The following is a 23943-nucleotide window of genomic DNA, read 5'->3' as shown; positions in this document are numbered from 1 at the left end:
ACTTGACATTTTGGAACAGAAAGCTGAGGTTATCCGCTTCCTTAGCCTCAAACTTACCCGTGGGAGCTAGCATAACCTGCTTTCTGGAATACCCCCCAGGAAACCAGTCTAGTTGAAACTGCCACAGCTGCAATTTATCAGCCTCATGGGCCATGAATGTTGCCTATGGTGCACCATAAGGGAAAAACTACCACCCACAGCCCTGCCTGTCACACAATGACTAGAAAATGAAATATATATTTGATGAAAGTTGTAATTGTCAAAGATGTCAGTTCAGATTAGCATATTAATAATGCACAGTAAAGGAAAGACAACTAATAAATTAGATTTATGTTAGAACAGTTCTAAAGTCATTTCCTCCTGTTCAATGAGGAACACCAAAACAATACATTTGTTATTTTTTTGTTTTTTTTTATTGATGCAGAACAAAAGTGACATACAGCAAACCAAAACAATAAAATCGCTCCTTAAGGTTGTAACCTGTGACGTCATTGGTCAGCAGGATCTGCCCTCCTATTGGCTGGATAATTTGACAGGAGTGTTATTCAGAGATAGTCGGCGCGAGCAGAAACACGCGGCTGCAACTGAGGGAAGAGAACTAGTTGAGCACGAGCTAAGGAACTCTGAGGGGGCGGAGTCAAATCCAGAACACAAAAACAGATTTACCACCAACAGTTAAAAGCAGAACGACAGCAGGAAATTTTGAATATGAACGAAGGTTAAAAGCAAAACATAAATTCTCAAATAATTTGTTGTTACAATGCTCCTAGTTAAAGTAGAGAATCTCATTCTGCACCCCATCGTCATTGATCGAAACAATGGACGGAACCGCTTGGTCTTATTTTGAAACATAAGCGGAAGTCGTCGCATGCGGAGTTGTGGAGGTGTCACCGGCTGAGGGAGAAGGTAGGAACAGAGAAGAGGGCAGGTCACGCGCCCGAGAAGAGGTACAAGAAGAGGAGAGAAGAAACAGAACAATCAGAAGTAAAAGAAAAGAGCTTTCTTTTCACAAAGCTGTCAATCAAGCGAGCCCCGCCCTCTAAGGTGAGAGGACAGGTGTGTTTACTTTTAACTTCTCTGGAATGTCTGCTGCAGTTCTTAGTCCCTGACTATTGGCCAAGAACCACTGCAGTACCACGTGGTACTAAAATGTTCATGTAAAGGTCTGTAATGTTTCTTTTGAGGAACAGCATGTTTGTCTGTTTGTTTGTTTGTTTGTTTGTTTGTTTGTTTGTTTGTTTGTTTGTTTGTTGATGACGTGGTTACGTGACATGGGCTGCAACGCTGGCATCAGCTGATGGAGGCTCTCTTGGTCAGGGACCGAATGGCTTTCCTCTTTTTTAGATCCAGGTCCATCCCGTCTGATCTCCCAGCTGGATCTCATTCAAGCACATCTTCATGCTCAACAGCATGCTGCTAAACAGCAGCATGAGCCCTCTAAAACGGGGAGTGACGTGCGGTCAGGTGAGGCAGTGAGGCAGAGCCTCACCTGTCAAAATCGTGATAAAATAGAAAAAAGTAAATTAAGTAAATATTATTTTCCACTGATCTGTGTTAAATATACATGTTCAGTCAACTCAACATGTTTTCCACAGTTTCTGAGGTTAAGATCGCCAAATTTGAGTGTTGCGCATCACAGACGGAGCGGAAACCCTTGGTGAGGCTCTGGAGCGCTGTGCCACATGTCTGACGGCAGGACTCAATGTGATAGAGACGTGCGGTGGAAGCCCTGCTATAGACCCGCAGAAAAGGCTGTAACCCTATCTTAGATCAGTGTTTTTCAACCAGTGTGCCGCGGCACACTAGTGTGCCGTGGGAGATGGTCAAGTGTGCCGTGGGAAATTGCCCTCATTAACTGAAAAATTAAACATTTCCCATCTCCAGGATTTCAGCTCTCTGTTCATCCAAACAGGCCCTGATAAAACACTGAGGAGTTAGGAATATAAAAGATCGTAAAATACTTTTTCTTTGCGTTTATTTTATTTTATTAAAGACATTTTGATAAGAATGACGTACCGCGATTCAGCTGCAACTCCGGCTGTATTTTGGAAAAGTCCCGTCCTTTTAACTGTCTCCACCAATCATTCTTGGGGAGCTTAATCACATGTCATCAGTCTGACCAATCAGAAGTGCTTAAAGTCTTCACTTCCTTGTCCCGATTTAGCTCGTAAAGTCGCTCAGTTCTAACAAAAATACCAGCTAAAGCTCGTCTTTATCGGTGCAGCTTTCCACAGAATCCGATGTCAGACCGTGGAACAAGTGAACAAAACAAGGAAGCTCAGAGACGCGATCTCCGCCGGCCGTTTAATGCACTACATCTCCCATGATGCATTGGGTTGTGAGAGTGACAGCGTTCAAGGAGATCTGTTGTTAAACGTCTTGAAATCAACGAACACACATCAAACTGTTTTTACATCTTCTAACTTAACTTTTATTGCATCTTTTAGAAAAAAAACAGCTGCAGTTTCAAGCTTTTTCTGCCACAATTATCTCAAAAATGCATGTGAGATTGTGGAGGGGCTGTAGATCAATACTACAGACTGAGTTTCTCCGTTTTTTTTGTTTTTTTTAATTTTTGGATCCTGGTGTGCCGCGGGATTTTTTTTAAGGTTAAAGTGTGCCGTGGCTCAGAAAAGGTTGAAAAACACTGTCTTAGATGACCCCTCCCTTACATTGACGTGTTCTCCCTACCATGACAAAGGTGGATAAAGGTGGAAAGATTTCATGTAATAAATTGAATGTAATCCATGGACACCAGTGAAGATCACAAATCATTGAAGAAAAAAGGTTCAGAGCACTGTCTAGTCATGGGTCTAGATGACCCCACTCCCAATGTTAAAATGCTTAGGATAGCACAAGGGTTAAGTGAGCAAGCCTCACCAGCAGGGGGCAGACGTGAGCTGACAGCTGTTTTGTAGCTACATTACTGCTGTAGAATAAGATGGAGGACGCCTGAGAGATGGAGAAACTCATAAGCTAAAGGAAAATAAGGAAGACTTTCCAACAGATCATAGAGCTTTTTGTGGAGAAAGATCGACACACAGACTCAGAAAGTAAGACCAAACATGTTTTTCAATGTTTGTTTTTTAAAAATAACATGGGATTAAGTGGATAAAAATGTAAGTAAAATCATTTATATTATTTTTATGATCATTTTCACAGACAATATTTGATAACTGATTAAAGCACCAGAATTTGAAGTTGGAAAAATAACGGAAATGGTTACTAAGGGTCAAATGTGTGCTGAACACATCTGTACACTTTATTTGTTTACAGTACATTTGAATAATTTATACACAGGAAGAGTGTTCTATCCATCTATAAAAGAAATATTCTCTGTAGGACAAATATGTTCTGGTGTGTATTTTATGAGCTGTTAGCTGCTGTTGGATGAAAGGTGAAATATTTAGTTTTATCATCGTAAATCTGACTCCAGAGGGGCCAATGCCTCACCAGCCATCAACCTCACCGCACGTCACTGGGACAAACGTTGTATCCGGGTGGCTCCACCGACAGTCCCAGTTCTGTTTTGGGTCTGAGTCCGGTGGTGGCCTGGTTGGGTGTAGCACTGGCCTGGATCCAGCAGATAATGATGTTTGTTTCTCTGATGATTGGTCAGACCCAAACTGCTTGACTGAGGAAATCCTGGTCCAGGATTAAAGTATACAGGATTCTTTTTTTCTTCTTCAGAACCCAATTGGAGCTCATTTAGTCTAATTTGTATCCAGAAGCTCCCATCTCTCCTCTCATCTTCCTGCTCTTTGTTTTCCTTCTTTTTTTAGCAGGATGGATGGAAGCGGAGCTGCAGGAAATCCCAGCGCTGCCTCGTCTAGCTCACTTCCTGGCCTTGCTGATGAGGGGATGCTGCCTCCCACCTCCAGCACAGAGGAGGGAGACCATCAGTGCAGAGAGTCCGCCGTTCTGTCCAGGTCTCACAGTCTCCTGACTCCAGCAGAGAAAGCAGACCTTCCAGACCATCAGCATACCACCACAGATGAACCAACACCAGGAGAATCGTCTTCCTCTAAAGATCAGCCAACTCCTCAACAACCCTGTCCGGGTAAACCTGAGCAAGCAAAGCCAGATCTTTGTCCTGCACGGCAAGAACTGGAAGACTGTCTTCCAACACAAGGACCGTCTTCACCAAAAGAGATTGAAGACACTTTAGGCATTCTTTGTAAAGACCAGAAGAATCCAGAGTGTCTTCCTGGACCAGAACACAACGAGGATCTAAGTCAAGCTGTGGACCACCAAAACCAGAAGCATCTGTGCCTCACTGACCAAATAGCTGCAAAGGAGCAGCTTCCCTGTTCCTTTGTGGAGTTAAGTGACGAGGAGAAGAAGCTCATTCTGGAGGACCAGCAGGAACCTGCTACTGAGAACCAACAGGACTGTGTCAACACCATCCAGCCTCCTGCTCCAGCTCAGGCCTCCGCCCTGGCTCCTCCGGCCCCACCTCTCACCATCGAGGCGTTCTGTGACCAGGTGGGACCTCGCCCACCTCCCTCTCCTTCAGGTGAGCCCAAACTGTGTGGTTACCTGCAGAAGCAGGGGGGCCCGCTGAAGTCCTGGAAGCAGCGCTGGTTCACCTACGAAGAGAAGAAGAACCAGCTGTTCTACTACCGCACGGCGCAGGATGTGATGCCGCTCGGCCAGGTGGAGCTCAGCGGCGCCATCTTCACCTACCCGCTGAAGGCAGAAAGGGGCACCTTCCACATCCAGACACCTGAACGCACCTTCATTCTGAAGGTAGGAAGTCCAGTCCGGGCTCAAGAGGTTTCAGACTATGGAAAGCTGTTGGGGTCAAAATTCGTGTTTGTCCCTCTGCAGAAGAAATACCATTTTGGAGGTTTTGAAATGTTTTCAGTGAGGAGGTAAGAGCTTTTCAGTGAAACCTCCACCTGTTGGAAATGTTTCTCAGAGTGGTCTGAAGAACAGCTTATCAGCATGTTAAGATAGGAGTTTATTGATGCTTTCTAGTACACCTGAGTGCTCCAGAGCATCAAAGTGAAACTAAAATTTTTATAGAGGTGATAACTTTATAAAAAAACACTAAATGTCCCTTTCTTTATATGAGCTTTATCAACTGCAAGTCATGGAAAGAGATGAGAGGAGACGTTTATAACTTGGGAACTCCCAGATGAGTTTCTCTTTCACTGCACTGTAGTAATTAACCAGAGAACATGACTGTGCCCCCACCAGGCTGTGACCCAGGAGCTCATGCATTACTGGCTGCAGCAGCTGCAGGTGAAGCGCTGGCAGCACAGGCAGACCTCCGCCTGCGCAGACACAGCGAACAACAACAACAACAACACTGCTGCAGGTGAGACACAAACCAACCACCAGCAGGGGGCGTCACGGCTTCCACCAGTTTTTTTGGGGTCTGGTTGAACATCAATGGGTTATGTTGTTGGTTGGTTTCGGTGAATCATGTGTGTCAACAGGTGGCGCTGGAGATGCTTCAGTCATTCTCATTAATTCACAGCTTAGTCTGAGGACAGGATGATTTCACTGAGTTTGGGGAGGAAATAAACCGGTCATTAAAGACCCACCCCAATGGGAAAATGGTGTTTTTAAACATGTTCTTGTAGCATTTCTCTCATGATGGAGGACATATTTAAAATCTAAGCTTAAAATTACATTTCTGAGTATTTCTGTATTCAAATCCTTGTCAATCAGGAGCAGATGAAAAAATGCCGTTGAAGAAGCTTGGATCAGGTATGTGCTTCAATCTGCTCCATTCTGACGCGTCCACTGTCAGACCAATAGATCCATGAACGTCTTTGTTTTCCCCGTCTGAGCTGGAATCTGGATCTAAACTGTACGGCTGGGTAACTCTGATACTGCTAATGTTACACTGCTAATGTTAGATTGAGGTGTGAGGGGCTGTAAGCTAGCCGGAGAGAGATTGATGATGGAAGATTTCTAATAAACTGCTGCTGCTCTGCAGAAACTATGTCCTAGAAAACGACTCAGGTTTTTAACATTTTGGCTAAAAACGGCATCAATATAAATAAAAGACCACTGGGAACGCTTTGAAAACAGATCCAAGCATGATTGGAGGTGGACTTTAATGACTTAAGACTTGGTCTCAAGCTGGTCGACCAGTTTGAAGGAGGTTGACCTGCAATGATTGTGGGTGAGAAAGTCTTGGATGGTTAAAGGTTGTGTAAAGACAGACGTTCTGGTCTTGCAGAGTTCCAGCGTCATCCATTCATGTCAGAACATGAACAGACGTGTGAATGCTGGTAGACTTCAGGCATGTCAGCTCCTCTCATCCACCTTCTTACTCAGTCATGTTCAGGAGCACCTTCCTCCTCTTTCCTGCAGCTTTTCACGCTGACTCACTTTTCTCTGCCTGTCAGCGTTTGTTAGGCTCCACACCCAGACAGCACAGTGTGAATCAGAACCCCGTCACCACACACTCCCATACTCTGACCTGGACACCCGCTGCTGTGTGTGTGTGTGTGTGTGTGTGTGTCTGCTGTGAGGCTGATGGAGCAGATGCAGGGCTTATCAGATATCTCCATAACTAGCGCAGCTGATAAACAAGCTTTCATGATGGTAACGAGAGGCGTGGCTGCAGGAAGCTTTGTTGGAGGTTTGCAGGAATTGTTTCCTGCTCCTAAATAAACATGACAGCCCAGCAGAACTCCCTGTGGTCACTGTTACACATCTTCTGGGTTTGTCAGGGGATCTGCAGTTAGTCACTGCCTCTTTCACAGGACTTCTGAAGGAGGTCCTTCAGAAGGGCCGCCTGCAGCGTTGGGTCGATTGCACCATCGTGCGGGCAGGATGTAGCTGACGTCAGGTCGCCTGCAAACGGCTGAATGACAGGAAGTTCACAGAATGAGGGGAACAACTGACCTCTGTTTTCCCTCAAACACAAATCTGTTTGTAAGGTGTGTCTGTTAGGCAACGGTTGTGTCTGGACTTGTCGGGGTCTTGTTGGAGGAACAGCCTTCAGTGAAGTGCTTGCATGGTCCACTGGACTCACACACACTTGTTTAACTGGAAAACTGGATGTCGTCGCCCTCTGCAGGCCACAGAAGGTCATCACCGATCATCTTTTGATCTGTTGTAAAACTGTTTCCAGTGGTCTTTTAATTATGATTATGCCGTATTTAGACAAATTAGGAAAAAAACGGTGCGGTTTTCTAGTACATAGTTTCTGCAGAGCGGCAGTAGTTCATTAGAAATTAACCTCTGAGTTGTGGACGGGACCATTGGCACAGAGTAAGCCTCCCTGTTGCTGAGAGCAGCGTGTTTACCATATCTGCTCCTGATTCACAACGATTTGAATAAAGAAATAGTCAGAAATTACATTTGCAGCTTGTTTGATTTTTTTTCTTAAATTAAGTAGCAAAAGTAAAAAACAGGGGAAGTTTGATTCTAACCAACAGATGCTGTTTTAAGCCATTATTAGAGTGTTTCGTTATAAAAAAAAAAACATTCAGGTTTGCACATTTTGACAGGAACACTTTTGTGGGAGCGTTCCCTGTAAAGGTTTTGGTTCTGGTCTGATCCGGAACTGGTTTCCTCTGATGGCGTTCTGAACTCTGGTTTGGACCCCTCCCCCTTCCAAACAGGAAGTACCTGCTGGTTCCAAGAAGCCAAACTCCCACAGACTTCTATAGAGAAATAAACAGATGTTACTCAGTCGTTCTATTGGTCAGAAGAACCATTCTAGCTCTGATACATTTTTGAACACGTCAATCCTCTTTTTTTTCATGAGATTTTTCAGTAATGCAAGTTATAAAATGACCAATTAAATGCCTCAATAAAAGTGGGCGATCATCGAACGTTTAAAATATTTGACAGATTTTGTGTAGTCTACTTTTAAGTTGTATAGGGGTGAGGACCTCCAACAACTCAGACCTACTCAGATCAATCACTGCTTACCGCCTATTTCTGGTTCCAACATGGCGGCGTCCGTATCATGAAAAATCGGCGCCTAAATTGACTTGATTGTATTGCAGGGGTCGGCAACCCAAAATGTTGAAAGAGCCAAATTGGACGAAAAAAACAAAAAACAAATATGTCTGCAGCCGCAAAATATTCAAAGGCCTATTTAAGCCTTATAATGAAGGCAACACATGTAATATGTATCTATATTAGCTATATTAACCTACTATCAAAATGACTAAGTTGTTACAAACACATAATGAGCATTATTAACAATTAAATTTTTATTTGCCCTGCAGTGCATTCTGCGGAGAACGACGCGTCACGTGACTGCTCTGTTGTGCAAGTTTAACTTCATTATAATATCAATGAATTATGTTTCATTGCTTTGATAAAATTAAAGAAATGTAATAAAGAAATCCGATTTTTGATGTAAATTTTATTTTGAGGATGCGAACACAAAACAATAAAATGGAACGTGCATGACGTGCCCCATGACAGTCAGCTTGTGCTTGAATGACAGAACAGCTTCAAGCATTTGCGGCGCCTGCAGACTTTCAATCAGCTCGTTTAGGTGGCTTCTCACAGTCATATCCACCAAAAAGTGCAGCTTTTCCAGCCACAGTATCTTCCAGTTGCGGGTAGTTCAGGTCTTTGCTTTTCAGGAATGTTTTCACGTGTTCGAAACAGATGACAAAGTGACGCAAAACGTCACCCCTGGCCAGCCATCGGACTTTGTTGTACAACAGGAGATCAAAAAATTACCTTTCAACTTCATCAAGCAACGCACGGAACTGACGGTGGTTCGGTTTCCATCAGTCACCTGCCTAGCAGTCCGCTAAAAGTAAAAAAAAAAAAAAAAAAAAAAAAGAAGCCCTGCTGGTAAAAAACGTGTGTCGCAGCTATGACGCAAATTTTCGTTGACAGAAATGTTGAAATTGTAGTGGCGGTCTTGTGCATTTTAGGTCTGTTAGCAGCAGGGGATTGTGGGAAGCGGTCTCTTGATCTAATTAGGGCTCAGCATGAGTGTTTCTGTTTGCCCACGTTTCTTTTCATATGGCAGTTTTGTTGTTCCACCTTAGTTCATTCTTCCTTTTATGTTGCACCATGAGTGTAGAAGGGAGAGAGGTTGATGACTCCTGTGAAATGTTCAATGTGGTGTGTGTTCTAAATAAATGGGCTTGATAGGCCGGAAAGAGGCCGCGCTCTCAGCTTCTCTTTTTGCCTACGCCTCTCTGTGATTGCCCGGTGTCGTGCGGTGTTTGGGACATGGACAGTTCTCTAGCGCAGCCAGTTGATTGACAGCTCAACATTTTTGACAGCTTGTCTCCCGTTTCGTCCACTGCAAGTGACGTATTTGCCGGGCGTTACAATATTTCTTCTACACATTCTTACAGAATTGGTAAACTTTAAGAATGTTTGTGTCTTGTTTTTCCTCCTACAAAAACCATATTAAAAAAATATATATTTCTCTCCCCCATCTTTTTATATTTTCAAACATTTTTGAAAATGCTCCAGGGAGCCACTAGGGCGGCGCTAAAGAGCCGCATGCGGCTCCTGAGCCGCGGGTTGCCGACCCCCGTTCTATTGGAACTGGAAGTAGACTGTTTTCACTGGATGACGTCACACTAACTCAGTCCACTTCTCTTATACAGTCAATGGTTTGGGTGAAACAAGAGGACTCTGGTCATCTTGAGAACGAGCATCTAAAGCTACAACATCAAAATGATTTAAACTTGGGTTTATAATAAAAATAAATGGATTTAAACAATTTAAAAAAATGAAAGGTTGTTTAGGATTGTTGTCTTTTTTGATTCAGAGGACTTCCTGCCTACCTTTAAAAGCCCTTGGGGTCTGGTTGGGGAGGAGGCGGCTAACACTCAGACACAGCGAACACCACTCTCCAACATGTCCCTCAAACACCCTCTGATTGAAATCCAGTAAGACACCGCCGAAAACACCACTGTCAGATCCTGTTGTTGTTCTGCAGACACTCAGGCCTTTGCTGTGTGCGTCTGTGAACAGAAACTCGGTCCACTCTTTGAGGAAGAGATCCTCTCAGGAGGGGAGTCAGAGCATATTCCACGTCAGCGCTTCAGAGTGGACTCAGCCCAGTTCTGCAGACAGCAGCAACACTGCAGGTATGACACCTAATCTCTCTTTATGTCACCTATCTGCCCCCCTTTTCCACAAAAAAGGGAACTGGTGCCTGTGCTGAACTGATCTCCAAGGCATTTGTCTGTCAGGTCAAGTCAGGTCTCAATCATCCCATCATGTAACACATCTTTACCGAGCTCCATCAGTCCATCTAAGAGGAAAGAGGTCACCTGCTCAGGTAGAGATAGGGAAGAAGTTGATGGTCTCCTCACGACTTCTCTTCTCCTTCAGATCTTGTTCTCACGTCCACAGATGGTCTCCTCTTTACAGCAGCTGTCTATGTTTCATCATCGAGGCTAGGAAACTCTGTGGATTTACTTTGAGGCCGTTTGAGAACCAGTTTACAGAGCAAGGAGGAGATTGTGGAAAACCGAAGAGAGCATTTTAGAGTTTTGTTCTCATTTTAGAGCCAATTGCACCAACAAGCCGTTTAAAACTTAGAGAAATGCTGCGTTCATGTGGTGTTAGACTGATAGGAAAAATGAAAAACAACAAATCCTCCAACACCACATGGATGCTAGAGCGGAGCCCCAAACGTTTTTTTGTGAGGCAAGAATAACTCTTTTTCTTTAAACTTCTTTGATCTTTCTTTTATTGTGAAACCCCATAATAAAGTTTTATTAATTCATGATCCTTTTAATAAAATAAAAAACACTATTTATGAAATGTAAAAAAAAAGACCAAATAACTGTGATTTTCAAAGACAAAAAGTCAGGAAAAAATATACTGATGCATTAAAAGGAAAGAACATTAAATAGTTGATCCTCTCCCGTCATAGACCCGCTGAGACTTTGAGGGCTGCAGCTCATCACACGTCTCACAGTTTGTGCTAAAACTGAACAGCTGTGTCCTGCACGTCTGTTTCTCATCCAGTAGAAGCAAACTTCTCTGTCTTCTGCTGCAGCTACGCATACATCTGCGTTACCTTTTCACCAGAACAGAGTTCCCTCGTTTATTGCAGGAGTTACGTTCGAAAAATAACCGCGATCTGTGAAATCCACGGAGAATGATTACAGACGTCTATGGCAGTAAAACTCCTCACTGCCCAAATACACTTTTCTCAGACAGACATGAACATTTTCACACTTTTCTCTTGTTTAAATTATCAACCCTTCATAGAAATGACATCCAGGATCTTAGAATAAAAACAAAGATCTGATCGAGATCTGAAGAGCTCTGCGTTTCTGTACAGGAGACACGGCTCGGAGGAGATTGACTGACAAGGTCTCCAGCCAATCAGGACACAGAACAGGGTGCGCTGTTTGAAAAAAACAGCATAATGTCTCTAGAACAGGGGAGTCAAACTCATTTTCACCGAGTGCATCTTAGTGGCTGTCCTCAAAGGGCCAGATATAACTTATACATTTAACTAAATGTAATGAAAAATAAATGTAACTACTCCTTAATGTTACATAACTCATTTAATTATTTATTAGAACTTTTAAAAATTACAGTTGCATAGAAAACATATGTTTGCTTGTTTTCTTGTTGCAGTGTTTAAGTCCTAATCTATAGTTGCCCAATCCCATATTTCAAGTCAGATTGCCCCTAGATATGAATAAATACACACCAATTTTTAAATTTCATTTTAAGAAATTAAAACTTTTATGCTCTCATGGGCCACAGAAAATGACATGGAGGGCCACATTTGAGCGTTGAGTTTGACACGTGCGCTCTAAAAGAATGAGCTAAACCGGGAAAGAATAAAATGTCACGTCTTGATCGTGTGGCCAGATAAAAATCAAAAACACGGGTCTCTGATATTGTTCAGTGGGCCGGTCCAAACATGGAGGCGGGCCGGATCCAGCCCGCGGGCCGTAGTTTGCCCACCCCTGGTCTACATAAAGATCTTCCACATGTGTCTTTAGAAAACTCCTCACTGCTCAGGACTTTTCTACTGAAAACATCTGCTTTTGTTTCGACTTTATTGGGCCTTTCCTACTTGTTCCCTCTTTCTTATCCTTAGAAGCTCCTGTTGAGGCTCCTCCTCCTCCCGTTCCTTTAGCAGCTGATTCAGCAGTTCAGGTGCCTTCTGAACCTGGAAGGGCATCACCATCACTGCAGGATGGAGGAAGCAGGAGGACAAAGACTTGCAGCTCGTCCACCATGCCAATCCGTCGCAGAGACACCGTGTCCTCATTCTCGGAGCGGACGTGCCGCCTACAGCAGGAGAAGAAGATGCTGATGGAGGAGGTCAAAGCTCAGAAGGTAATCTTCCAGTTAGTGGGCAGATTCACAACTGATTGTTGCTGTGAAGGCTTCTTTATGAATCCTTTGACGCTACGCTCACACCAAGCACGTGCTGCACTCAAGAATGCACTAAAGCAGGGCTCTGCAACCGTCTCTTTCCTCCGTGTGCTGTGGCTCTTTGTGTTTTTGTAAAATAACTGTCATGTTCATAGATTGTCGTGGGGCCTTTAACACCGTCAGGTAGTGCGAGCCACCCATTTCCGCGATGATTATGTTGCGCTGTCTGTGTAGAACATGCTGGAGGGGGGGGATTACACGCGGGAGAAAACGACGAACAGGTAGAGGGGCGGGGCTTAGACTCACCACTTATGATTCCAGACAAACTAACAGCTGCTTCCTCACAAAAAGTAGTTGTCATCTATAAAATTAATATAATTAATTGGGTTTACTGGATTTAACCCTTGTGCTATCCTAGGCACTTTAACATTGGGAGTTGGGTCATCTAGATCAGTGTTTTTCAACCTTTTCTGAGCCACGGCACACTTTAACCTTAAAAAAAATCCCGCGGCACACCAGCATCCAAAAATTTAAAAAAAAAGGAGAAACTCATAGTCTGTATTGATCTACAGCCCCTCCGCAATCTCACATGCATTTTTGAGATAATTGTTGCAGAAAAAGCTGGTAACTGCAGCTGTTTTTTCTAAAAGATGCAATAAAAGATAAGTTAGAAGACTTAAAAACAGTTTGTGTGTTCGTTGGTTTCAAGACGTTTAACAACAGATCTCCGTATGCGCTGTCACTCTCACAACCCAATGCATCATGGGAGATGTAGTGCATAAAACGGCCGGAGATCGCTTTTCGGAGCTTCATTGTTTTGTTCACTTGTTCCACGGTCTGATACCGGATTCTGTGGAAAGCTACACCGCTAAAGACGAGCTTTAGCTGCTATTTTTGTTAGAACTGAGCGACTTTACGAGCTAAATCGGGACAAGGAAGTGAAGACTTTAACCACTTCTGATTGGTCAGACTGATGACATGTGATTAAGCCTTCAAGAATGATTGGTGGAGACAGTTAAAGGGACGGGACGTTTCCAAAATACAGCCGAAGGTGCAGCTGAATCGCGGTACCTTATCAAAATGTCTTTGATAAAATAAAATAAATGCAAAGAAAAAGTATTTTATGATCTTTTATATTCCTAACTCCTCAGTGTTTTATCAGTTTGGATGAACAGAGAGCTGAAATCATGGAGATGGAAAATGTTTTTAGATCAGTTAATGAGGGCAATTTCCCACGGCACACTTGACCATCTCTCACGGCACACTAGAGTGCCGCGGCACACTGGTTGAAAAACACTGATCTAGACCCACTAGACAGTGCTCTGAACCTTTTTTCTTCAATGATTTGTGATCTTCACTGGTGTCCATGGATTACATGAAATCTTTCCACCTTTATCCACCTTTGTCATGGTAGGGAGAACACATCAATGGAAGGGGGGGGGGTCATCTAAGATAGCACAAGGGTTACAGAAAAGACAAAATATAAATAGAAAAGAGTCTGCATCAAATTGAATTTGTTTTGACAGACGGAAAAGTCTATTCAAGGTTGTGGAAAATGGACAAAAGATCAAAGGAAACATCACGCTCATAAAGAATAAAAATAATTAAATTAAATAATTAAATAAATATCTTGACAACATTTTGAATCAAGCATTGCTAAATGAACTATCGTGATATATCGGCAAAAACATTTTTTCTAACACCCCTAGTGTTTTGGCTCCCTGGGCTTTCATCTAAGTGGGAAACTGATCCAAATGGCTCTTTGAGAGGTTCAGATTGCTGACCCCTGCACTAAACAAACACTCTTGAACCTGCTTGGAGCATACGGTGTTCACACTGGACTGTCCCTACCCGATACTAGCTCACAGTTGGTAAAGGCTTGGTACAAAATGTCTAAGCGGCACAAATCTCTCAAGTCTTGCTCCGGCCTTTTTATTTTACAGCTCTATTTTGAAATATGAAAGACTTGGTATCATAATTCCTTTTTACTTTTATTTTTTTTATTTTTTTCCTTTTTTTAAATTTTGGTATCATAATTCCACCAACACAAAGGACCCTACCCATACACCACTACCAAATGCAAGTCCCTGATTGGTCAACAATCAACTGGTTTAACTTTTGACGCATGTTTAGCTGGCCGAGCATTTTGTATGTAGAGCCCGAAAAACTACTTGAAAATTTGAGTAGGGATGCATGAATGTGAGAGTTTTGAGAGCAGAAGCCCAAAACGCACATTAACATTGACGTTTCATTAAAAGGAGATGTAAACGACTTTCACACTACTAGTGGTTAGTTAAAACTCCCCTTGGAGTTCAGCGGTGATGATAAATCGATGGCTCTGCAGGAACTGGTCTGGATCCTCCATAAAGCCCTGGAGGCATCTCAGCTGGAGAAACGAGCATGTGCAGAGTTTTTGGCAGTAAACGATGAGCAGGAGCGCCTGGAGCTGCTGCGACACCGTGAGCGGCATGCGGCCGACCTCCAGAGACGGCTGGAGGAGGCGAACATGAAGGCAGAGGTTCTGAGGAACAGCCTGGCTGAGAAAGATGTGCAGCTGGCTGAGCTGCAGGCCAGCATCAAGACGCTTACAGAGAAGAACCAGGCCAAGCAGCAGGTGAGGTGGAATCTCGGATGATAACAGCGCTGATAGGAATCCTCTCCTCCTTGAAGCTATACTACCTGCTGAACTAACTGCAGCTGTTTCCTGTCAGGTGATTGTGAAGCTGTCGGATCAGGTGACCTCCTGCCTGTCTGACTCCCGAAGCAAAGATCCCTCATCTTGTGAACCTCCAACTTCGAGGGAGCTTCTGCAAAAGATTGACAATCTGAAGGTGAAACATCACCATTTTCCCTCACAGGTGTACTAGATGTGTGGTTCCTGCAGACTGAGTGCCTCCTTTGCAGCACAGGGGTCTTAAGTGTATCAGAGGAGTCTTACCTGCAGCCCACATGAACTGTGGCAGCCTTTTCAGTTTCTGAGCTTATGTTTGTGGGTCTTCAGGACGACATCGAGGCGTACAAGACTCAGAACAAATTTCTGAACTCAGAAATCTACCAGTTGACCAAACTGTGGAGGAAGAGCTCTGAGCAGGAGAAGAGCCTGATGGTGAAGGTGGGTCAGACCCTTCAACGCGGAGACGGCTCTAAAAGATCTGCATCTGTGCTTCTGTTTCTATGGCTCTGTCCCTCTGTCTTCTGATTGGTTCCCTCTCCATCTCTTGTCTTCTGGTTGGATGCAGTGTGCCTACTTGGAGGCCACCAACTGCCAGGTTGAGAGTCGTTATTTGGGTGTCCTGCGGAAGCTGCAGGAGACCAAATCCTTGGATCCAGACCAGCGGGAGGCTGTGCAGAAAATGATCGAGGAGGCTCTTAGAGGAGAGCTGGACTCTGGCTCCAAGCTCAGTGCGGACAGGTACCAGAACCCCTGCAGGTTCCGTCAGCTCTCTGCTTTTCAGTGGAACAAAACAATACCAAGAGAGCAGAGTCGTAAATTCCTGACAGTATTTTATTTACAATAATCTTTAACAATGGACTAGTAAACCCTGTGCTGTGTCTGCAGGGATCATGATGCATACGGCTTTAAGATCATCCCAGACTATGAAGTGGAGGACATGAAGCTGCTGGCAAAGATCCAGGCTCTGGAAATCCGTTCACACAACCTGCTGAACCAGGTCCAAACACCCATCCAGACTCTGTCTACGACCTGACGGTTTCATTTAGATTTAATTCACATCTGACCCTAAATTTTACTTAGGAGGTAAAGTTTGTATTATTTAAAAGAAAACAAAACTCACTCCATGTCAGTTCTTTAGGCGCTTGGGGGCTAGGGGCTTGTGGCTCCAAAAAGGCATTTACGATTCAGCTTAACAAAACAATTCCTGGTTGCCATAGGAGCGGCTGTTAGCTAGCAGGGGAGGGCGTTAACGAAGGGATGATGGGAAATTAGCGCAGGCTTCCTCTACGCCAGTAGTCCCGCCCACAGCTCAGAGCCGAATTTCCAAAGAACTTTTGCTGCTCTGCAGAAACGATGTCCTAAAAAAACGACACAGGTTTGTTGATGTTGGCTAAAAACAGCATAATATTAATTAAAAGACCACTGGGAACGCTTTGAAAATAAACCAGTAGATGATCGGAGATGAGCTTTAAAACCCAGAGGCTGCTCTGCAGCCTGAAGAGAATGGACAAAGCCAGAGATCACATGACTTGTTAAATTATTTTGGGACCGTTTCTTAACTCCCTGATGGTTGCCCTTTAAGCAAATACGACATCATTGACCCTTTTTCTTTGTGAAACTGGACACATTTGCAGGACTAATTCCATGGTCAGCTTTTAAAACACTCACACATATTTAGAGCTCAGGACTGTCAGTGTCACACAAATGGCCATGCCCCTATTTTGGTGCAGTTTAAAATAAATATGGAAAAGTTATGAATTTATGCTGTTTTGCATTTAAGTGAATAGAGACAGGCTTCATGTTTTTAACAAGCTACCCAGTGGTTACATGTGGGACTGCTATGGCTGCACCTAACTTGTAGTTTCAGAGTCGAGGCTTGAAGTTATGGTGTTACAGCCCAATCTAATCTAATCTATACGTTTTAAAAAGACATTTCAGATAGACTTCCTGCCAAGACGATGATAACCAGTGTTATAAAAAACAATCTAAAGAAGCAAAATCCAAACCAGTTTTCTTTACAAATTAAAAGTGAAGCCCAACAAGTAACATCAGGATTGGACATTTCCAAACCTGACTTAACAGTGAAGGTTATGTCTACAGACATAATTAAAAAAAATACAATTTTTCAACTTTAACTTATCACAAGGGGGTTAAGGTATAGGGGCCTCACAAATCAGATTTTAGCCTTGGTCACTCTGTGAAATTCAGATAAAGTCTGACGGGCAACCTGTGTGTTTCGACAGGAGGGTACTGAGCACCCCCAGCTGAGCCGTTGGGCGCAGTTCCTGGCTGGCAGGTCACAAGACGACCTTTGCCCCTCACCAGAGCTCAAAACTCTGCTCCGCAGCGGCGTTCCTCAGGAGTATCGATCGAGGGTATGGCGCTGGATGATCCGAGCCAGAACCAGAACGATCTGGGAGCACCACCCACAGCTCTACGAGCAGGTATGCTAACAGTGCCGGTCCACACCTTTCCACACCTGTCCTCAGGTGAGTAATCCAGCTCTGGTGTTTTGCAGCTGTGTGAGAAGAGTAGAACATTTCCTCACCCGGCCACCCGGCAGATCCAACTGGACCTTCACCGCACTTTAACCACTAATCAGCACTTTTCCTCACCATCAAGCCCCGCCCTCCAGGAGCTCCGCCGCATTCTGCTGTCATTCTCTTGGCACAACCCAACTGTTGGATACTGCCAGGGCCTCAACAGGTGCTCATCTCTGATTTACCTAACATTGGATTGACTTCTGACAATTCTGTTCAGAACTTTTTAAAGAATTTCTCTTAGGGGTGGGTGTCATGTGATGCAGTCATGTGACAAAGCGATGTCCGCTGTGTCTGTCAGGTTGGCGGCCATTGCTCTGCTCGTTCTGCAGAATGAAGAGGACGCCTTCTGGTGTCTGTTAGCTGTGGTTGAAACCATCATGCCTGAAGATTACTACACCAAAAACCTGATGGCCTCTCAGGTGAGGAGCCCCTACACCTGACAACCTAGCTTCCTTCTTCACACTCAAAGAATAACAATCACCAACCATCTGTTAAAGGGAGGCAGAGTGCAAGTTACTTAGTGCAGGTCTGGCGCTAACTAGACTTTGACTTTGAGGAAGTTTAGAAAACTGGGGAGAAAAGGGGGTTTGCTGCAGAGGTAGATCTGTAATGCAGTAGAATTGAGTGTTTAAAATGTAGACTGAGAGAAGACGGAGAGTAAAAAGCCAGAGCCTTGAAGGGTGCCTGCTGTGACAAGGAAGACTGAAATTGGAAGGATGAATAAAGGGGAAACGATTGGGGAGATAGAAGTGAAACCACTGCATGGGGCTGTAGATGATGGAAAAGAGGCGCTGAATAAGATCAGAGTGCGAGTATCAAAGGTGGTGGTAAAGCGATGGAGGACGAGAATAAAAACCAGACTAGAACCTGCTGCTTCCAAAAAAGAACGTTTGTTGTGCTATGGTAGAACTTCTCTTAGAGATGATTATCAGTTAGATGGAAGTGGAGCTGGTAGGCGGCAGTTTTCTCCAGCAGTTTGTATAGAAATAGTAAGATGGAGAAAGGACAGAGTTGGTAAAGTTACTGGGATCTAAAAGGGACAGACTGCACCTGTAATAAGAGTGAGAACATGGCTAGTCGTGAGAAAGACGTGAAAAACATAGGATATTACGGGAAGAGAGGCAGGATTGTACCAAGGCAGTGAGAGGGGTCAAGGCAAGTAGGAAGCTTGGATTTACAAGTGAGGTTGGAGACTTGAGAGGGGGGGTGGTGAAGGTGGGTGGGGGCACAGAGCCCCCCAAGAAAACGAAAGGTTTTTTTTTTTACTTATATGCACGTAACTCCTGCGCTTGATGTAGGAGCACTCAATCATTCTGGTTTGAACAGTCAAGAGTTAACTAGGTCGTCTTCTGGAGCTACCTAGTCACAATAAATGAAATCTGGTTCCAAAGGACATCTGGTGGACATGGCTTGCAAACCTGTGTTAAGGACATATGTTGTTGCGGTGATCATGTCAGCCACAGTAATGTAAACAAAAGTATCTAGACTCAAATAACCAAGAGTAATGTGACATGAAGACTGATAACTTATCAAAAAATACTGTCTTGCAAAGTTTAACATCTCTGTAAAAAAACCACTACGTACTTATATACTGCAATTCTTACACACCAAGACTGTTTTCTGTTTTATTTTTGCCATCAGATGGACTTAGCAGTAAGTACACTGTGTTAATCGTTTGGGTTTCTATACAAAAAATACTCACAAATGTAGCGCTTACCTTGTATAAAACCTGACGTCATCTTCAGAGGAAGCAAACGGCTCCAGAGCAAACTTGTTGATGATGTCATCTCCTCCATTTGATGCCGGAGCCTTGCTAGTTCTGAGCATAGATCTTCATTTTGGCTCCAGAAAAATCCTGGGCAGCAACATCAAAAGTCTGCTCATCCCAGTCGTCACAGCTGTGTTTGGTGGTTTCCAAAGACGAAGACTTAGCAAACAAACAGTTGTTCTATTCAAATAGAACAGGGACAGCTCCTCTTTTGAAAGACCCACTCCAATGAAAATGGTGTATTTGCTGTTTTTATGATGTTCGTGTAGCATTATTCTCATAATGTTAAAGAAAATTAAGATCCAAATTGCATGTCAGAGTATTTCTTTATTCAAATCATCTGGCTCCTAACTGTACGGCTGGATAGCTCTGATATTGCTCGCCATTTTTGTTGCACTAGTAATGTTAGTTGAGATTGTAAGCTAGTGGGAGAGAGTGCAAACAAAGGGATGATGGGGAGTGTCAGCAGGCTTACATTCCGCCCAAAATCCCACCCAAAACTCAGAGGTGACATTCTAATAAACTCCTGCTGCTCTACAGAAACTATGCTCTAGAAAACGACACAGTTTTTTTTTAAAATTTTGTCTATAAACAGCATCGTCATAATTAAAAGACAACTGGGAACGCTTTGAAAATGGATCAAAAGATGATCAGAGTGGGACTTAAAAATGCCTGCGCCCATCAAGATGTGACTGCTCAACCAGGTCATTAGGAATAAATGAAAATAAAAGCCATCTTGCTGAATATTAATGACCCACTTCTTCCATAACTCACCATCTGTGTGTAAACTTATTAAGGAATCCCATTTAGCCAATACTGCGCTTTCGGGGACACAGCTAGAGCAACTTGATGTGCTGTCCTCTAGTTTTCTTCTTTCTTTTTGATATCATTGTGTAAGCACAAAACAACAAACAAAGAAACATACAAGGCAAAAAGAACCCAAAGAAAACCAATGAATATGGAGTCTTTCTGTGTTTTTTGGGGATGTGCAGTTCCCCGCAAGCAGACGTAACTCGCTGGTCTTATGTTTTATCTGGAAATGCATCACACAATTCCACGCATAAAACTGCAGAAGTGAACCACACTTGCTGTCACATACAAATGCTTTGCCTGATTCTGTTGCTTTTCAGGCAGACCAGAGGGTCCTGAAGGACTCCTGGTGGAGAAGCTTCCACGGCTGGCAGCGCACTTTGAAAAGCACAACATAGACGTCACCCTCATAACCTTCAACTGGTTCTTGGTGGTTTTTGTGGAAAGTCTGCCGAGCGACATCCTACTGCCGCTGTGGGACGCTTTTTTGTATGAGGGCACCAAGGTATGAACATCCCCCTAGACACAGCCGCTCCTGAACGCACCACAACTGAAAGCATTAACCCTAGAGAACCATCGCTGTCAAATTTGATACAGACATTTCTAAAAGCATTTCTAAAAAGTTATTCCATCTCGATAGCATAATCAAAACTCTTGTTTTCCATGTTTTCCACCCTCTAGTGAATTATTATTCCACTAGGGGCAGTAGAAGAGTTTTTGTTGCTTATTTCAAAATGGCCACTTCCATGAAATCTCAAACACATTTTTGGTGGGAAAAATTGTATATCATTTTCAAAACTTTATGGTGGAAATAACTTAGATATTATTATTTTTTATTAGATAACTGCTTGCTGTATTATTGATAGTTATTTTTTTTATAAAACAATTACATCATGTAAAAAGTGTGGATCAAATTTGAGATGGTTGCCTCAATTTTCTCAATTTTTCAGGCTTTTCTCCTGAATACATGTCAATATTTTTGCGCTTTCAGTTGGCATTTTTGTAATTTAACACTTACCAAATGACCCAATGCATCTACTACCAATATCTATATCTCATAATTTTATCTTTGTGGATTTCATGAAAGGGTTTAAAGACCTCTTGATTCCAAGAAACTTGGATTTTTAATGTCGTGGGCTTTACAGGGTTAAAGTACCCAAACTACAATACAAAAAGTCCCAACTGCAGTATTAATGCACCAGGACAGAGAATATACCACTGGTCATCTGATGCGGACATCTTTTAAATTTGGAAACAGTGTCTTTTGAAGTTCAGGAGTCTACACACCTTAATCCTGTCAGTGAGGCGTGCTGGTATTTCCCATGTTGGTCAGCTCTGGCTTGTGCATGCAGGTGATCTTCAGGTACGCTCTGGCTCTTTTCAAATACAAAGAGGACGACATCCTGAAGATAAATGATGGAGTGGAGATCTACCAGTACCTGCGCTTCTTTACTAAGACCGTCTCAGACAGCAGGTACGGCCTCACCTAACAATCCTGTTGTCTGGATTCTTCTGAGAGCCGTCACCAGCACCTGTCCCAGGCTTCTCACAGATTGTCCTGTGTGTGCATGTAGGAGACTGAGCAGCATTGCCTTTGGAGACATGAACCCGTTCCCACGCCGCCTGCTGAGGAACCGGCGTGTGCAGCATCTGGAGCGCCTGCAGAAGGAGCTGAAGGAGCTGGAGGAGCTGCAGAAGGAGTTTGTGACAGAGAGAGCCGAGCACAAAGACAAGGAGCTCGACGTGGGTGCCAGCGAGGATGACGAAGAGATCTGACTACTGCTGCCAGCTCCAAAGGGCGAGAAGGAAAACCAGTGTCTTTGGTGAACTAACACCAAGCAGCCAACAAGAGGTTATCCATTTATTCTTTCCAGGCCAAAGCTTCACTTAAAAGATGGAGTTCCTCATGCAGAGCTTCCTGACCCTGGCCCTCAAAGTCGCCACCATGCTTATTTTTTACTTCTACCTGCCGTACTCACACGACTGGCTTATGGATACAGATTCTGCCTGACTGAACACACCTGATCCAGGCAGTCAGAATCGGGATCAGGCCGCGCTGACCTTTGACATGAGAACAGAGCAAAAGAACACAAGAGGAACACCACAGGCTCTGATGTTTATTTCTGTCATGTAGGCTTCATTTTGATGATGTTTCTAAACATAATTTGTCACTGACAGACATTGGAACCCAAACATTTCTGTCTGCTCCATTTGGAAAAACCTCCACCTTAAAGTTATTTCATTGTTAAGCTGCACAAATGTGTTTAAATGCACAATGTTTTGTATATATTTGTCAAATATTTGCCTCAGAATGTGTACATAAATATTTTGCAAATACGCATGTGTATTGGTTTTTTTAAGCTACTGTGCGTATAAATAACCTACACTCACTGGTCACTTTACTAGGCACACCTGTCCAACACAAGTTTCTAATCAGCCAATCACATGGCAGCAACTCGATGCAATTAGGCATGTAGACATGGTCCAGACGATCACTGTAGTTCAAACCGATATGACTTACTTTTTTAACCCTTGTGCTATCCTAGGCACTTTACACCTTTATAATTTCAGAGGACTAGCAAACTAAAGTCTCTGGACTTGGGCCCTTCTTGAATTAACCCTTGTGCTATCCTAAGCACTTAAACGTTTGGAGTTGGGTCATCTAGACCCACTAGACAGTGCTCTGAACCTTTTTTCTTCAATGATTTGTGATCTTCACTGGTGTCCATGGATTACATGAAATCTTTCCACCTTTGTCCACCTTAGTCATGGTAGGGAGAACACGTCAATGGAAGGGTGGGGTCATCTAAGATGAAAGGATCTGCTGTTTATCTGAACGACCATCTGACCAGAAGGAATGCTGAAATCACCAAACATGCCAGGCTTCTCAGGAAGCGTAAGCAGATTGAAAAAACTTGGGTTAAAGGCTGCAGGATTTACGTCAAACCACTCGGTCCACCGGACCGGGCCAAGGTTCTGGTTGTGAACACCATGAAGGACTTTGAGAAGTGTTTGATCACGGACGTCTGAACCAACATGCAGTAATAAATCAAGAGCCAAATAATTTCAAGAAATATGACGCCTGGATTCATCGCTTTCTCCAAAAGTCTGAAGTGACCTGATTATCAGCAAAGTTCTGACCTGCAGACAACTTGACCTCAACTTTCAGCGCCACTGATATCAGCTGAAGAAGGATATGGACCTGAATCTAATGTCTGCAGACATAACATCGAAGAGAACTACTAACTCTGTTTAAACCCAGAAGAACTGCTGTTAATCAGCAGAAGAAGGAATACCAACCTTGGACACTCGACAGATTATGGACCCTTTTTATTTTCCCTTACAGCATTACTTTATTATAAAAAGAAAAATAATAATAAAACAAATGATTAATCAATTATTTAAAATGGTTAAATTGATTGACTTTTAATGATATTACTTTACTTGCTCCAAAAAATTGATAAGTTGATTTATGATTTTTCCTAATGTAGCATAATTTTGCACATATTTTTTACTTTTGATACTTGATCAAATTGTGCTATGAAAATTTCTGAAACAGTGTTATGTCTATTTTACTGATATAGTATTATTTTTTAATCATATCAATGACTTTTATAAGTAACATAATCTGCATATATTTTGGATACTACATTGCCATGTTGATTTCTAAATTAAAAAAAAATAATTTAAGTAATTTTCTTTGACATGTGCTTCATTGATACTTCAAGATTCTTAATTCTGTCTGATAAAAGCTAGGAACCGGATATTGATAAATCATGTAATAAAATGGTTACAGTATAACAGGGTGGGATTATGTAGGTTTGCTTCCTTCCACTCCC

The 23943-nt window shown here is 43.1% G+C and overlaps 1 protein-coding gene across 1 annotated transcript; it reads left to right on the top strand.

Moving 5' to 3' along the window:
- The first annotated feature begins 906 nt into the window (after positions 1-906).
- Positions 907-22441, top strand: tbc1d2 (TBC1 domain family, member 2). The gene is given in 20 exon segments (XM_078953878.1): positions 907-1044; positions 1345-1464; positions 1596-1657; positions 3783-4749; positions 5203-5323; positions 9725-9845; positions 9931-10046; positions 12029-12270; positions 14654-14923; positions 15021-15140; positions 15311-15421; positions 15549-15721; positions 15869-15980; positions 17227-17427; positions 17502-17689; positions 17825-17945; positions 20425-20446; positions 20449-20609; positions 21457-21578; positions 21679-22441. Coding segments are annotated over 19 exon segments (3498 nt in total). The 5' UTR covers positions 907-1044; positions 1345-1398; the 3' UTR covers positions 21881-22441.
- The last annotated feature ends 1502 nt before the right edge of the window (positions 22442-23943 follow it).

Source organism: Oryzias latipes, chromosome 10 (assembly GCF_053564925.1).
Source record: "Oryzias latipes strain Hd-rR chromosome 10, Olatipes_Hd-rR_3.1".
Lineage (NCBI taxonomy): Eukaryota > Metazoa > Chordata > Actinopteri > Beloniformes > Adrianichthyidae > Oryzias > Oryzias latipes.
Note: the sequence above shows the minus strand (reverse complement) of the source record. Positions and strands in the feature narration are given on the sequence as shown.